This window comes from Lepus europaeus, chromosome 19 (assembly GCF_033115175.1).
Source record: "Lepus europaeus isolate LE1 chromosome 19, mLepTim1.pri, whole genome shotgun sequence".
Lineage (NCBI taxonomy): Eukaryota > Metazoa > Chordata > Mammalia > Lagomorpha > Leporidae > Lepus > Lepus europaeus.
In genome coordinates, this window is record NC_084845.1 from 68,220,844 (window position 1) to 68,235,345 (window position 14,502).

At 49.9% G+C, this 14,502-nt stretch overlaps 1 protein-coding gene across 1 annotated transcript in view; it reads left to right on the plus strand.

Moving 5' to 3' along the window:
* CDH13 (cadherin 13) overlaps nucleotides 1–14,502 on the plus strand; it is a 983,749-nt gene that overhangs the window by 630,129 nt on the left and 339,118 nt on the right. The window contains exon 6 of the mRNA XM_062176103.1: nucleotides 12,363–12,507. Within this exon, the coding sequence (XP_062032087.1) occupies nucleotides 12,363–12,507 (145 nt within the window). The remainder of the gene's footprint in view (nucleotides 1–12,362; nucleotides 12,508–14,502) is intronic.

Sequence of the window (14,502 nt, forward strand, 5' to 3'; positions counted from 1 at the left end):
GCCACACTTTAAGCTTTTATATATCAACTTTAATTTTTGAAGAACGCTGTACTTAGTAAAACACATTTTAATACTCATTCGCCAAAATTATTTGAAATCTTTAAATGAAAAAAAATTATTTCATTTAGCTTATTCCTCTGAATTTCACTTTGGCTGGGAAAAAAAAAAGTGGCAACTGAAACTAAAACCCCCAGTAAGTTTGTTTCCCCTGGTTTTGTTTTCGGAGGTGTTATCTTCCTCCTCGTTGCTCGGGAGTCCCCTTAACCCTTGTCCATGTCCTTAGTGGATGTGGTATAATTGCATCATCCCTGGTTTATCTAAAGTCTACTTGAACCAATTAAAATGTTCAGCCTGTGTCCTCTCGTGGGGCAGGGGATATTCACTGGGACTTTACCCAAGCTGCTTACATGAAATGACTTTGAATATCTGCCTAGATTGCTTCCACATAATTAATGTTACTTCAGAAGTTAAATAGAAAAATGCCTTCACAGCTCACAGTGACCATGCATACACATAAGACAAACAATGTTCTCATTATGTTGCATGAAAAAATACTTTAAAAACGAAGTTTCAGATGGACCAAGGAGATACTGAGGCTCTCCGCAGAGCCAGCTTTTCAGAAGCACAGGAGATAACATCAAGATCCTTAATCACAAACCTACCAGGTGAGGAGCACTTGGTTGCCCCTTTGGTCTCTTTCAAGGGAGCTGTGACCCCATATTGAGAGCATCAAGGGGAGATTATGCACAGAGCTATGTAGATAAAAGTGCAGGAGGCTAAAAATATCTTTTCCCTGGGAACTCTCCAAGAACTGATCCATAATGTCACTCAACTTGAATAGGCAAATAAAGCCAAGAAAAAATGATTTGAATTGCAAGTTGCTGGCGTCGAGGCGAACCTGGGCTACTGTAGTAGAGAAGGGATTTTGCAGGGATAGTGGCTGGCACACAGGAATTGGATCAAGGCTTCTGCATTCACATTTGCAGATTTCTTTAGGGTGTGAATCACTTCTCATAAGGAGCTCCATGTGGGCAACTGGACACTCTGTCACTCGGCTAAGCCGCTGTTGCCCTGCGCTGCGCAGTGCTGTCCTTGGGCTGCCCCAGATGTCACGACTTAGCTGTGGCCCCAGCGATGCACACCGAGGTCACCAAACTGCCCTCCGCTCTGACAAAGCTTTGTTTCCGATTTCCTCGTTGCCAGGAACTGGGCTGCGCACGCTGGTTTCTATTTCATTCCTTTGCAATAAAACAGAGAGTGACATTCCAAATAGCGTTCGTTACCTGTACCAACTGAGACCTGGAGCGCTGAAGCCACCTGATGAGACAGGGTGACCATGTGGCCAAGTTTGCCCAAGACGGTTTGAGTTTGCAAATGTCTTTTTAGAATATTCATACATCCTAATTCTATTTTTATTGTTTATTTTTATTTATTTGAAAGGCAAAATGAAAGAGACAGAGACCAAGATATCTTCCATCTGCTAGTTCATTCCCCAAATGCCTGCAACAGCTAGGACTGGCCAGGCCAAAGGCAGGAATCAGGAGCTCCATATGGGTCTCCCAGGTGGGAGTCAGGGATTCAGCCCCCCCGGCCTTCATCTGCTGCCTCTCGGGCACATGAGCAGGAAGCTGGAGCAGGAGCAGATGTGGAGGCCGCCTTGATCATAGCTCATGGGCTGCAACTGTCCCAGGCAGCAGCTTGGCCTGCTGCACCTCAGTGCCTGCCCTGGCTCTGTCCTCAGTAGTGCCTACTTGCTTGCTAAGCAGGTTTGGCAATGATTCATACGTCTACTGTGTTAACATCCTATAAATGATCCCAAGCGTAGTGACTCATGACAACAAATATTTGTTATTTCACAGTTCCGAGGGTTCAGAATTCCACACAGGTCACCCTGAGCTGAAACCAAGGAGTCTGGAAGGCTGCGTTCACTCCTGAAGGCTCAAGGGGAGGCTCTGTCTCCCTTCCTTTCCTAGCCTCCAGAGGCTGCCCGCATTCCCTGACTGTGCCCCCGCCCCCCATCTTCAAAGCCTGCAGGGCCCAGCCCAGTCCTTCCCACATCCTCTCACTCTGGCCTTCTCCTCTCTCACCTCCCTGTCAATCCACCGGGCTCGCCTGGGTGATCCAGGCTCTCTCTCTACTTGAAGTTTAGTTGGTCAGCAACCTTGGTTCCCTTTTTCCATGAAACCTAACTTGTCCACAGGTTCCAGGGATTAGGGTGTGAAGTCCTGGTGTGTGTGTTGAGGGGGGAGCATTGTAATTCCGTGTGCTGCAGGCTCCTGATTCCAGGTCTGGGGTACTGAGGATGCTGTGGTTGAGAGCACCCTGTTCTATCTTTGCGAGCTGTTGGGAGGTGGAGAGTGACGCTTGCCAGCAGAAAGCTATTATCAGTGTCTTCCATACTCTCTCTCTCTCTTTTTAAAGATTTATTTATTTGAAAGTCAGAATTACACAGAGAGAGAGGAGAGGCAGAGAGAGGTCTTCCATCCGATGGTTCACTCCCCAATTGGCCGCAACGGCTGGAGCTGCGCTGATCTGAAGCCAGGAGCCAGGAGCTTCTTCTGGGTCTCCCACATGGGTACAGGGGCCCAAGAACTTGGGCCATCTTCCTCTGCTATCCCAGGCCACAGCAGAGAGTGGGATCGGAAGAAGAGCAGCCGGGACTAGAACCAGCACCCATATGGGATGCCGGCGCTTCAGGCCAGGGCGTTAACCTGCTGTGTCACAGCACCAGCCCCCTCCATGCTCTCTTTATCCAAGCCACTAAGATAGTTACCAAAGGGCTCTCTAGAAAGCCGGCCTCCTGTCCTCAGGTGGTTTACGATCTAATTAGCCCTGGGTGTCCTCTTATCCATATGCAGAGTGCGCGCTTCTCTTTCTGCTAGAAGAAGCAGTGATGAGTAAATGATCAGACGTTCACCACACATGCAGGCATCAGGTGCAAAAGTAAACTGTCCAAGTGTCACGATAGTAAAACAAGTGCGGGTTCGTCTTACTGTTTTCGTTCTCATCACAACAGACATTGTATCCATGGTGGAAAATATCCTTTGAAAAAATCTCCCAAGCACTCCCAAACTTTCCTGATCACCTGTTGCAGTAAACAACACAGCATAAATCCACATCGTCTCTGTGGGTTTCTTTATTTCTGTGGAATCTCTGTGGAAATGGATTTTTTTTTAACTGTGAGCATCTTTTAGGTTCTCCAGACATACAGGAGTCCATGAAAAAATTCATGAACATGTAATTAAAAGATAAACATATTTCAGTGCAAAAACTGTTTGAAATCATGCATAGGGTTCTCACAGAAGGCATTCCCGGGAACTGTCTGAAGACCCCTTGCTCTGGTCACCTGCCTCCAAGGCAGACGGTCTCAAGCTGAGATTCCACTGAGAGTGGGCTTGGTGTTTATGTCACTGCCCCTTCCAGTCACCAGGTCTCGTGAGTTTGTCATGCAAGGGCAATGCTGGCAGCTTAATTTCTGTGGGAACTTCATGGTTTTGTGTGAGTCAAACACACAGCCCCAGTGTTTGGATTTGCAGTCCTAACCATGGTGTCCCACAGCTCCATCTTGCTTACGTCCCTCGTTGCAAACAGTAACCCTCCAGCGATTTTGCACTTTCAGTGTTGTAACCATTACAAAATGTATTTGGGACGATAGGAACGAGAGCACTCGTGTTTGTGGCTTGTCTACTGATTCAGTTAGACTTCCAGACACAGCTTAAATGGCAGCCTCTATATTGGAAAACTCTTTTGCGCCCTGGAGAGATACCTTGGAAAGAAAATACTCCTCCGGGTGGCGGGCAGCTTATCTGTCTGCCCACGAGACATGGTCATGTTGTGTCAGAATCACAGCTGATTCATGTTGTTCATTTTGTGTGGTCCAAAAGCTTGATGGCTGAAAAGCATGGCTTACACACACAGAGTGCACCGAGCAGCAGACAGTGAACTAGCTCATCTCCCGTAAGGGATGTGTTGCAGCTGCGTGTTTGACTTCATTTGAGTATCTTGCCCCAAGCACAGCCGTCAGGATCCCAAAAGACGGCTGACGTGTTGCGGGAACAGTTGTACGCCAGCGCAGCGACCCAGGAGCTGGGGGAGCGTGTGTGCTGTGCTTCGTGTCTCATCCCATCAGTCCAGGCGTCACGTCCTGTATATGAGTCATCTCGTATTACAGAAAACATTGGCTTTTCGGAGCCGGCCCCTCCATGTTGGCCTTCATCCAAAAAACCTCGCAGCACATCTTGCTTTTCACCAGCTCTTCCCTTCGGGTAGGATCACAGTGTCAGATTTTGCTGGGCTGAATTGTGTCTTTCATGGCGGGTATGAGAGGCTGAGCCAAGCCAAAGGTGCGAAGTTGACGGTTTGTTGTGAGGCTGAAGGCCAGAGTGTATGCACCTGCTTAGTGACCTGGCTCCTTGTGTTCTCGTCCTCTTCACAGGGACGCTTGTCAGTGCCTTGTGTGCCACCCATCTCTGCTATTGTAGTGCAGTAACTGGCTGGAAGGACCATCAGTTTGCATTTCGTGACTCCCTGAATCACACCTCTCATGGGGATAGCCCCACTTCCCCAGTGTGGGAAGAGCAGAAGAACCCCAGGGGTGTGGGCTGGCAGGGCCAAGAGCACCCTGGCCTCATGCTCCAGGTAACGCTGTTCTGCCAACGTAGTTTCCCATCCGGATCCTGCGGAGTCAAATCCCTTTTCCCCTCCCATACACAGGGCTCAGAAGTCAGGACTTAAAACCTACCAAGCCCCCTCATTGCACTGCAGCAGAGCCAATACCCATGTGGTGTCTTAATGTCTCACCCTTGACAAAGGATATTTGCTTTAAACAGATTAGGAGTGACTTGCATCACCGGACCCCCTCGCCATATAATTTATTCACTGTGGTCATCTCAGAGTTAAATGTATGAAGATAATTTCCTGTTTTTTCTTTGTAGAAAGTTGATGACATCCCAGAAGGCACCATGTTGTAGGGTGATGGTATGTGCGTCCCAGCTGTGGTTTGTGTCAGGGCTGTACAGGATATGCATAGGTTCGTTATCCATTGCAATAAGTGTTTTTATGTTTCTTAAAAATATATAGCCTCTGGGTGCCGTGTTCTAGTTCCAGTTGCTCCTCTTCCAGTCCAGCTCTCTGCTGTGGCCCAGGAGGGCAGTGAAGGATGGCCCAAGTGCTTGGGCCCCTGCACCTGCATGGGAGACCAGGAAGAAGCACTTGACTCCTGGCTTCGGGTTGGCACAGCACCAGCTGTAGCAGCTATTTGGGGAGTGAACCAGTGGATGGAAGACCTTTCTCTCTGTCTCTCTCTCTCACTGCTGTCTATAACTCTACCTGTCAAATAAATTAAAAAAAAATACATAGCCTCATCATGATCCTAAATTTGGGGACAGTTTTGCCACACATGAGGCAAGGGTGACATTGCACTGTCAAGTTAATAAAGGGAATCGAACAGAAGCATGTTACAGAATTCACGGAGAAACATCGAACAAGCATGGGCACAGCGTGGAAAGCAGGAATCTTGGACTCAGAGCTGGGTTTGGATCCGGCCTCAGCACAAGCCAGCTTGGTGCTGGCCAGGGAGTTCTTCACCTCCTCTGCTGCCTCCTTTGAGCCCACACGTGTGGTGGACACCACATACATGTTGCTTCCTTTCCACATGTAGTGGACACCACATACATGTTGTTTCCCTTCTTTAAGAAGCACGCAATCAGCAGGCGCCAAGGCTCACTAGGCTAATCCTCCACCTTGCGGTGCCGGCACACCGGGTTCTAGTCCCACTTGGGGTGCCAGATTCTGTCCCAGTTGCCCCTCTTCCAGGCCAGCTCTCTGTTGTGGCCAGGGAGTGCAGTGGAGGATGGTTCAAGTGCTTGGGCCCCGCACCCACATGGGAGACAAGGAGAAGCACCTGGCTCCTGGCTTCGGATCAGCATGGTGCGCGGCCATTGGAGGGTGAACCAACGGCAAAGGAAGACCTTTCTCTCTGTCTCTCTCTCACTGTCCACTCTGCCTGTCAAAAAAAAAAAAAAAAAAAAAAAAAGCACACAGTCGATTGCATGTGCTTTGATAGTGTTTACCACCAGGGTTCTCGTTCCTCAGTGACGTCTGCTTGAAGACTCAACTGGCCAGGGTCCTGCAGCGGAACTGGCTATCAGCCCTCATGTGCCGGGGGTGGAGAGAAAGGACAGATGGCCAGAGCTGAGGCCAGAGCTGGGATTCCAGTCTCTTAGAGGGGTATCCCCTCTTCAGAACAGCACCGAGCAGCACCCTGGGGCCCGTTATGCTCTTGGGGACAGACTGCTGGGCTCTCCACAACGTCCCTGCTCTCGTGGGTCCAGGCAGAGTGGCCGGACGGTAACTGCATTGTTGCAGGGACTCACAGGTCATTGCATATTGTGACTGTGCTATTCAGGAAGGGTACTGGTGCCAGCAGCCTGTAAACCAGGGTCACCCAAGCCAGTCCGGGATTCACGGGGGGATCTTCCTGGTACTTGGCTAAGAGCTGCGGGTGAGGAGTGGCACAGGGGGCGCAGCTGGGAAGCCCTGCCTGGGAGCACAGCTGGCTGTGCAAAGACCTGTGCTGTGAAGGAGGGGGGTGAGCGGGAACATCTGGCAAAAAAGGAAAGATGGGTCTGCTTGAGACTGAGTCCAGGGGGGTTCTTGTGACACAGGACGAGCCTGGTCTGGGGAAGGGGCCTGCAGCCAGATCCAAGTCAGGTCCCTACAGTCATTCCTAGGAGGGATGAGAAGCCACTGAGAGGCACCTGCTTTACAGTCGCCCTAGGGGACGGAGGAGGCAGGCTGAAGAGGCCCTGCGGCAGCGCCCGGTGAAAAGTGGCAGGAACATCTCCAGAGGCGGTGCTGGAGACTGAGAGGGTGGGGCGGACTCCAGAGGCCAGACCAGCCGTGCAGCCCAGATCTGTCGGGGAGAGGCTGGCATGGCAGGGAAGGGTTCATGTAAAACAGATGGCGACTGCTGTGTCCCCCGGTGAAGGACCTCCCGCCAGACATGGCTGGGAGCTGCGTGGAAAGCAGGCAGCTGCACCTGTCCTACTTCTAGCAGACTCAAAAATCCTTGCCTCCAACCATGACTTTTAAAAACACTGAGATTGATTTATTACAAGGGTAAAATTGGTCCCCCCCTCTCCATCAAATTTTGGAGCCGGCCCCTTGAAAATGGGGAAGTCATATACTTAATCTGCACTGTGACCCTGTGAGGTCGCCATGGGAGGCCCTTACTAACAGTGTAGAAACTGCGATGCAGAGAGATGTGTGCCTTGCTCACAGCCTGCAACCTATCTGTGGGGAAGGTTTAGTGCCAGGCCTCCTGGATCAAGTTCAGGGCTCTGGCCACACCCCCAGAGCCCCTTCTGGGACTTTTGCCGGTGTGGCCCCTCCCCCAGCACTGAGGCTGATGATGTGTGTCTCCCTTCTATCGGGAACCAATAGAAATGCAGGCAGAGACGGCTGACCATAATCTCTCAAAGCACTGGTTTAGTGTGAACCCTAAGGAGTGCCCATCTCTTACACATTCCCTGGATGACCCTCAGGCTTTCTAATGAGAAAGGGGAATGAGCGGCCCCTCCCAGGAGGGGTCCCCCTCAGTGCGAGAGAAGAACGCTGCCTTCCTGGGGTCCGCAAGTCACAGTCCCCAGCCAGTGCCCCGTGCAGTGGGGTTCCGTTCCCTCCTGGGACCCTCTCCTTCTGCTTTGTTCTCTGCACGTTCCCCATTTCAATCGATTAGTAAGCCGTTTTCTTGTGCCTACTGCCTGTTTCAACAGCTTCTCAGAAAGTGGTGAGACAAATAGGCTTTAAATGTTCATGATGCACGTGCGAAGATTGGAAGAAAGATTGGGCAATGGGTCCTTAGGAGGAGCAAGGCTGTGCGTGTGTGTGTGTGTGTAAGGGGGGGTGCACCTGTGCACGTCGGCATTAGTGGCTCCTCTGAGTCTCTGTGTTGTGCGTGTGCATGTATGTGTGTGAAAGGCTGCCCTGGAAAGACCCACGGACAGCCACGTCTGCTGGGCACTTGAGAGTAACGGACACATCTGGGTGCAGCACAGTGGGACTCCTGGCGGCTGACCCACTCAGCCTTCTGCTTGGAGCTCATTTTCTCATGGCTGGGTATAGGAATGCCGTTCCCAGGGCCCACAAGGCCCTTTTGTCTCCAGTCCTTACGTTTCAGGGCAGCGTCACTCAAACGACCACGTGCACCTGAACTCCATGGGACTGGAACCCACGGGCAGGCTCTTGGCAAGGCTTAGGAGATGAGGTGTCTAACAAGCGCCTAGGATGGGCCAGTGCCGCTGGCCTGGGGACTGAGCTCTGAACGGGGGAGTCCTAGAACACAGAACACAGAGGCTGGTCAGGCACATAACTGGTCAGAGACCAGGCCACCTGCCATGGAATAAGTTATCTGACCCCTGTTTCTTGCTGTGATGTGTTGTGTGCCCGTAGTTCTGTGTGCACAGAGAACATTTTGATATCTCACACCTCATTATTCCCAGGCAGCTGGAGGACGGAAGCCCTTGAGTCCCAGAGGGTGCCATGGAAATAGGAGACTCGGCTGTTTTCCATTTCCTTTGAGCAATTATTTCATCGCTTCTTCCAGTGGCTCCCTGTCTGATGCTTCTCAGAGCTGCTTTCCTCGGAGCAGCATCTCACTTCAAATGCTGAGAGTAGGCACAGGCAATTTGAGATGGTTTGGGGGAGCCCCAAACCCTGCCACTGGAATCTGTCACGAAATTCAAAGGGGCCCAACACGGTTTCTGTCTTTGCAACTGAGGCTTCGTGTGTTTGGGGCATTTCAATTAGGAAGAGAGAGGGAAGGTGAGGTCATCGCTCAGCACTTCTCCCTGGTGCTGCCGGCCCCCCTTGGCATTTAAGAGCCTCATTGTGGAGACTTTGGCATTTGCTAATGGTGGGTTTGACCATCTGAGACCAGTTGGGACAGCGTCCCGGAATGTCAGATCTCTTAGAGTGGGCAGATGGGGCTATAGTTACCAGCAACTTCCTGCATATCCACATTACTCACCCACCTTTCTAAAACTAGGAGACAGACACTAGCATTTCCTACCAAACGTTTTATTCAGTCTACCATGCTTTCCTCCGGTATACGTCCCCCTCCTCGTCTCTGTCTCCCCAGCGACTCATCAGAGCGCAGCCTTCACCCCTCACCTGGTTCCTGCACTGCTGTGCAGAGAATCTGGTGGAGGGAAAAACCCCACCCACCCCAGGGAGCTGAATGCAGCGCTGAGTCTTGGACTTAATCTTACACCATCCCCACCCCCAAAATCCTAGCAGCTTTGTTCCTACTTCAGAGCTGTTTCGGGCACTATTGTATTTCAGTTTATTTTGCTGTCTAGAACTCTTTTTTTTCCCTGCATCACTGCATGGCTATTTCCTTCTGTTTACTTGCAATCCAAGTCCCACTGAAAGTCGGCTTTCTCACTCATTTCTATCCAACAGGCGCCCCCTCCATCACACACACACACACACACACACACGCACACACGCTTTCTCAGTAATGCTCTTAGCCCGGTGCAGGGTCTCTACAAGGATGGAGATGCCCTATCCACGTGTAATCTGATCCAGTCACCACTGCTATTCTTTGAGGCTGTTATGTACTGGAAATGAGCTGCCTTTGCCCAAACACTGCATTTTTTAAAACTTTTTAATGGATTTAAATTTAAATGGCCACATTTAGCTAGTGGCTATCAAATAGGATAGTGAAGCTTTGGTATACAAAAGGTCTTTAAGAAGTTCATGGAACACTGCACATTATGAAAAGACATGAATTTCAATTTTTTGCAATAAAATTAGCTGATCTTTTAGCTGCAATTTTCCACAGAGGTGTTGAAGTCCCCTCCCAGAAACCTTCTCCGTACCCTTCGCAGCCCTGGAGTCCAACTTGGCCTGTTTGTGTAGTTTCTTTTTGATTGCTGTCTGCCCCTCCACACCAGGGTATTGTTTTTGCCCAGCCCTGGATACCCAATGACCAGCACAGTGCCTGACCTGTGTTAGGGCCTTGAAGACTGTATTAAAACCAGCTTTAAAATGAGGAGACAGCATGTGAGAGCCCTGCGTGGTGTGCAGAAACCATCCTGAATGAGCTAGCTTCCACTGATACTGTCGAATGCCAAAAAAATTTGAGAGACAAACTCGTGTAATTGTGAAAGTACCAGCAGCGTCTCTGATTGTGTCCTTGGTTCTCTGATAGTCAGCTCGGCGTTCTGCACGCATGTTGATCCTTTGCTTCTCCTAACGTCCGTCTGTCCCTCCTGCTGACCGGGCCCCTCCGCGTTTCAGTGTATTTGTGTTTTGCCAGCTGTGAATTCTGAGTTGCTGGGGCTGGAGTTCCTGCTCAGGGCTTGGGGGAGGTCTGGAAGCCCAAGATTCAGACGCGAGGTTTTACCTTTAGACAAAATTTTTGGCAAGAGTTAAAGTCAAGTTCTTGGCTGTTTTGGAAGAACGAAAGGCTGCGCTTTGTTATTACATAAAATTTCCCCCAAAGCTTTGTCTTGATTGAGTTATTTTATTAGCCGTATTCTCACAATAGCTTTTTTAAAGAATTAAAAATATAAAAATTTCTTCTTGTCTGTAAGATGTCCTTTGTGTGTTAGGAGACTCTGACCATTTAGTTTTTCCTTATTTAAGGTATCCTTGCATTATTTCCATGCCCCCTATGTGTGTGTGTATAAATTTGCTAGTCAAAGGATGATGTAATGTTAAAAAAAAGAAGAAAAAAAAAAACCACTTCCTCTCTGCATGAATACATACCTGATTTCATTTTGCCTACTGCCTTCAAGTCACATTCATGTTTACACCTCACATATTCATGTTCCCGGTGCTGTTTTGTGTACTTTTCCTCCATATTCTAAGTAGATCAACAAGGTTTAATAATCATTTTGTCTTAAGGCTGTTGTCTACATAAAAATCCTAACTGAGCTCACCCCGCCTCTGCTGGACTGTTAGGTGGGTAACTTTATGATTAGGGGTAACACAGAAGTGAATGTTTCCATGTGTATAACACAGCTTAGCTCAGAACGGATCAGCGGAGGCGCTGAAGTGGACCAGCCTCTGCGTCTCCGTGGTTCTTACCGCTTTGCCGCGTGCGTCTTTCTGAAACAATGGCACTGGTTCATAACGTCATCAGGTGAGGGATGCCGGGACTGCGTGGTGGCGTTTCCTGATTTGCACTACTTTGGAGGACACTGTTGAGCAGCGATAGCAGCAACCGGTGGTCCTGAGACAAGTCCCGTGGCAGGCCTTCATTTCAGTGCTGTAGCAGCGTGGTTACCAGGAGTCGGGAGTGTGAATCCTGGACTGGACCCTGCCACGCTGTTTGCTCCCATCCCCTCGTCTCCATCCCAAGCACACGAGTGGTTCTTGGGAGGATCAGGCTGTTAACAGAACCTAGAACCTCAGCAGGCACCGGATGAGCGCTGGTTGCCGTTGCTCAGGATAACAGGTGTTTTTATTAACCCCGTTTTACAAACGAAAAAAATAAGAGAGTGAGTGTCCTGCTCAGGTCACGTGGAGACCGAAGGCTTGTGCTAGGGTCCTGAGTGCAGTGGCCTTTCCTGACTTAAACACTTGGCCACTCCGACGCTGGGACCGGCACTGAGCAGCCAGGAGTGCCGCCGTTATCCCTACGTGAAGTCAAGGCCAAATTAAACACAGACAGCGAGAAGCTTAGGTTGCTGTCCTTTGCTGGAAATGCCATGGCGTAACCCATAAACCCATAAACAGTCCAGCTGCTCTTTCCTGCTGCCTTCTTCACTGAGATCTGAAGCTAGTTCCGTATGCAAGTGTTTCACGGAGTTGTGAAATGCCCCTCGATTAAACAGGGCTTGGGAGGGGCGGGAATCCCAGGGTCTCATTCAGGCCCCTGCCCAGGCTGGGTTCCTTGCTTAAGGGAGGCCCTCTCAAAGCTCTCTGACTCCGAATTTCTCCTAAACATTACCATAAACACTTTCAGTTATCTCTCTTAATGTACTCAGTTCATAGCTGCTTAGTCAATTATTTTTATTAGCATAACATCCCTTTTAAGGAAAATGATGCTGGAAAAACAGAAGTCGTGTAAGCACATTTTCTCAGCTATGGCTGGTTGCAAGGTTTTTTCTTTTCCTTTCTTTACAACTTTGATGAATTAATTGTACAGTTCCCAAGGGGAATCGAATATGAATTGATCTTTGCCTTTTAGTCTGGACTGTTTAGTTTCTATTCTATCCATCGAGACCAAAGTTTGAGTTATTGCCAAGGGCTGGTAAAATTGCTGATAGAACCTGCTTTCTCCAGAGAACCAGATTTCAATTTCCGTAATGAATGAATGCTGTCTTTCTCCCCCAACCTCTTTGCCCAAACAGCTGTTTGTGGAGACCACTGATGCCAACGGGAGAACGCTCGAGGGCCCGGTGCCTCTGGAAGTCATCGTGATTGATCAGAATGACAACAGGCCCATCTTCCGGGAAGGCCCCTACGTCGGCCACGTCATGGAGGGGTCTCCCACAGGTACGTCTTGCCGGCTTGCTGTTAGCGTGCGGCCTTGGAACGTGGTACCTTGTCATCTCGGAAGGCTCCAGAGATGGTTTGGTTGCCATTCTAATGTGTTGGCATGTATCAGCATCGATGCGTTACTCACCTGGATGGAGGTGAGAGCTGGAAAACCAGAGAGCACGGAGCCATGGGGGTGCTGCATGACACATGGGAAAGTCTCCCGTTGCCTCCGACGGTGGTCCTCCATGGTCCTCTGAGTCCTCCATGGTCCTCTGAGTCCTCCATGGTCCTCTGAGTCCCTCACGTGTGGCTGATGCTGGTCCTCCATGGTCCTCTGAGTCCCTCACGTGTGGCTGATGCTGGTCCTCCATGGTCCTCTGAGTCCCTCACGTGTGGCTGATGCTGGTCCTCCATGGTCCTCTGTCCCTCACGTGTGGCTGATGCTGGTCCTCCATGGTCCTCTGTCCCTCACGTGTGGCTGATGCTGGTCCTCCATGGTCCTCTGTCCCTCACGTGTGGCTGATGCTGGTCCTCCATGGTCCTCTGAGTCCCTCACGTGTGGCTGATGTTGGGCTCCACAAACATCTGGCTCCGCCTTGTAAGAACCCAAGGCTGAACTCTGGACTGTGGCAGAGTTTTGATGAGAGTTCAGATTGCCATCAAAAACTCCTCAGTTACCTCTTTTCATAATGATCTTTCAACAGGAACTCTTTTGGTAAAGCCGGTGGGGCTTGTATCTCTTTCTTTAGAAGACATGTGTGGTGAAAACTTCCGTTTTTTGTTAAAAGGCCAAAGGCAGGGCGTTTTATATCTCTCTGGAAAGACCTGCACCTGCTGCTCTGGAAACCACTCAGGGTTCCTCAGGGCTCTAGCTTTTTCCCAGGTTGAACCTTTGTGTCCTGGGTGGTTTTAGAACATGGAGTTCCCATTTCTGGTCCAATGCACACTACTGGAAGCCTTCTGTAGCCGGCAGCCGAAGTCACTCCTGGGTATAGTGCTTGAGAATGTGAAGAACAAAGCAGAAAAATCCCCATCAGACAGGCCTTTGATTTTAGACTTTAGGACACATTGGAGTGGAAAAGTGCTGTGTTAAGAGTATCTCGGTTGCTGTGTCTAGATTATGCCCAAACAAGTGAAGTCATCCTTGTGCTGGCCAGAGAGGTGCTTTGGCTTTTTTCTCCTGCCTTCTTGGCTGAATTGATGGGATACATCAATGACAGGTAGGGATGTGAGGCTCTGGAAGCGTTGTCATGGGAACCTTCCCAGACTACCCAGTGAATGATCATGTGCAAGTTGCCTAAAACCTGCCTTCAGCTTCAAGGAGCCAGGTCGCTCTGCTCGTCACCGGACTCCCCAAGGGCAGGAGCAGCCCGCCCTCCTCCCAGGTTCAAACGTGTTCTGCAGAAACAAGAGTGGATTTGTTGTGTGTTGGAGAGTGGGAGAGTAGTCGATGACAGCAGGGCTGAGAAGGAGAGGGGGTGGGGGAAGGCAGGGCTGCCTGCCCACAGGGACTTCTCAGCAGGCTGCTTTTGATGGCGAGATGGCTTCTGGCAAGAGAGACCCTGGAATCTGAGTTTGAGGTTTACAGAGACCTACTTAAACAAGTTGATGTGCAGAGCAAGTTAGGAGAGCCAATGCAGAGAGTTATTACCAGGGCCAGAGTTGGAGCCGAGCTGCAGGAGGACTCCTGGTCTCCGTCTGTGGTGCCGGGGCTGTGCACCTGAGTGACTGGAATGAGAATGGCTCAAAAAGTGTTCTAAATGTAAATGGCAGTGGCTACTTTTGCGGCGGCCGTGAGCACGCGCACGTCTTTGTATATTATGTGTGTGTATGATTAGGCCATGTCCAATTTTCCTCCCACTGTTCACTTCCTTACAGTTTAGGGAAGGATTTTAGAATTCATTGCCTTATAAACATGTCATATTTGGGAAGAAAAATAGAATTGGTTATGCACATTGAATTCCTTCAAACACAAAGCCGGTTGGTCAGCGGTAGCTGCATCTCTAGGAA